At 58.2% G+C, this 1364-nt stretch overlaps 1 protein-coding gene across 1 annotated transcript in view; it reads right to left on the minus strand.

Annotated features, from left to right (window-relative positions):
* SHF (Src homology 2 domain containing F) overlaps nt 1-1364 on the minus strand; it is a 7069-nt gene that overhangs the window by 4845 nt on the left and 860 nt on the right. The window contains exon 2 of the mRNA XM_009870541.1: nt 930-1148. Coding sequence (XP_009868843.1) covers nt 930-1148 — 219 coding nt within the window. The remainder of the gene's footprint in view (nt 1-929; nt 1149-1364) is intronic.

Consider the following 1364-nt stretch of genomic DNA (forward strand, 5'->3'; position numbering starts at 1 on the left):
AGCCTGACACACGGGCATGTTTCTGACGTTGCTGCTCCAGCAACTTCGGATGAAAAGAGGCAGCAGGTCCAAAACGCAACCCAGGGCATGGTGACCCAACTCCCTTGGGACTCGGAGTGAGCCCGAGGGAACACTCGTGGGAATCCAAGGGCAAACGGGACCCAGGGACTCACCACCTTCACCTGGGGTCATCGAGCAAGGTGGCTCACCCACCCAAATCTGGAGCACGGATTCCTCAGCACAAACCCAACCCAGCAGTGCCACCACGTTTCACAACGGAGCCTGAGAAGCGGTTGTCGGCTCCACGGTTTTGAGCCGAAGACAGGCATGTCGAGCTCGTAGAGCTCAAACCGAAATGGCGAATCACTCCTGAGACTGAATCTCCACACCCCTCTCCACCGGCATCCCTCCTGCGCACAACGCCGCGATTAAAACACATCATAGATAAGAACGTGGCAAATTAGCCAGCGCCGACAGAGGAGCCAGCACTAATGCACAGCATGGATTTCCTCATTAACAAACACAAACACCATCGATCCCGCCACGCAGAGAAATAGGTCAGGGAGCCGGACAATCACCTGGCCAAGAGCTCCTTGGGGAGCTCCCAGCTCTCCTCCTGCCCCGAGGAAGGACAGACCTGCTTGATCCCAAGGCCAAGCCTTTCTCCCCTGCAATTTGAGGTTGCAGGGGGTCGCACTGGAAGCTGTGATCAGTCACAGGTGAGAAGCGGCAACGAGATGTGGGCACCTGAGAAGCTGCCAAGGCAGCTCCATCCACCGCTCCTCCCAGCCTGACTCCCCAAGTCATGGAAACACAGAGGCCAACACTACCGAACCCCCACAAAAGACCCCGAGGAGCCAGCTTGCCCCTTGCAAAACGCAATGTTTTTTGCCAGTTATCCATCCTTTAGGGCCACTCCCACCCCTCACCTGCAAAGGCTTTGGAGATCCGCTCCTTCTTCCACTCCCAGGGCTGATCGTACTCCTCTGGTGGCCGCTCATCATCCTCGGGCAGCCGGGACTCCCTGGGCCTGGGGCAAGCTGGGCGGTCACTGTCCCCATCCAGCCCTCCAAGGACAGGCTCGTAGGGAGTGTCATAGAGGTGCAGCGGCCGGGCGGGAGCCTCTCGTAAGCCCTTCTGGCGGATCTCTAGCAGGAGACGAGGGGAAAAGACCATGAGCTTTTTGCCCAACATGGCCCGACCACGGTCCCCAAAGCCCTGCCAGGTGGAAATTTCACCCAATTTCATGCAAGTGAGCATCAGCGATGGAAGAGACCTCCCCAAACCTCCAGCAAGCACCAGCCAGAAGTGGAGGAGCTGCTGGGCTGCTGCGTCCTGAGCATCCACTGCATGAAGATGCCTTC

This window comes from Apaloderma vittatum, unplaced genomic scaffold, assembly GCF_000703405.1.
Source record: "Apaloderma vittatum isolate BGI_N311 unplaced genomic scaffold, ASM70340v1 scaffold24575, whole genome shotgun sequence".
NCBI lineage: Eukaryota > Metazoa > Chordata > Aves > Trogoniformes > Trogonidae > Apaloderma > Apaloderma vittatum.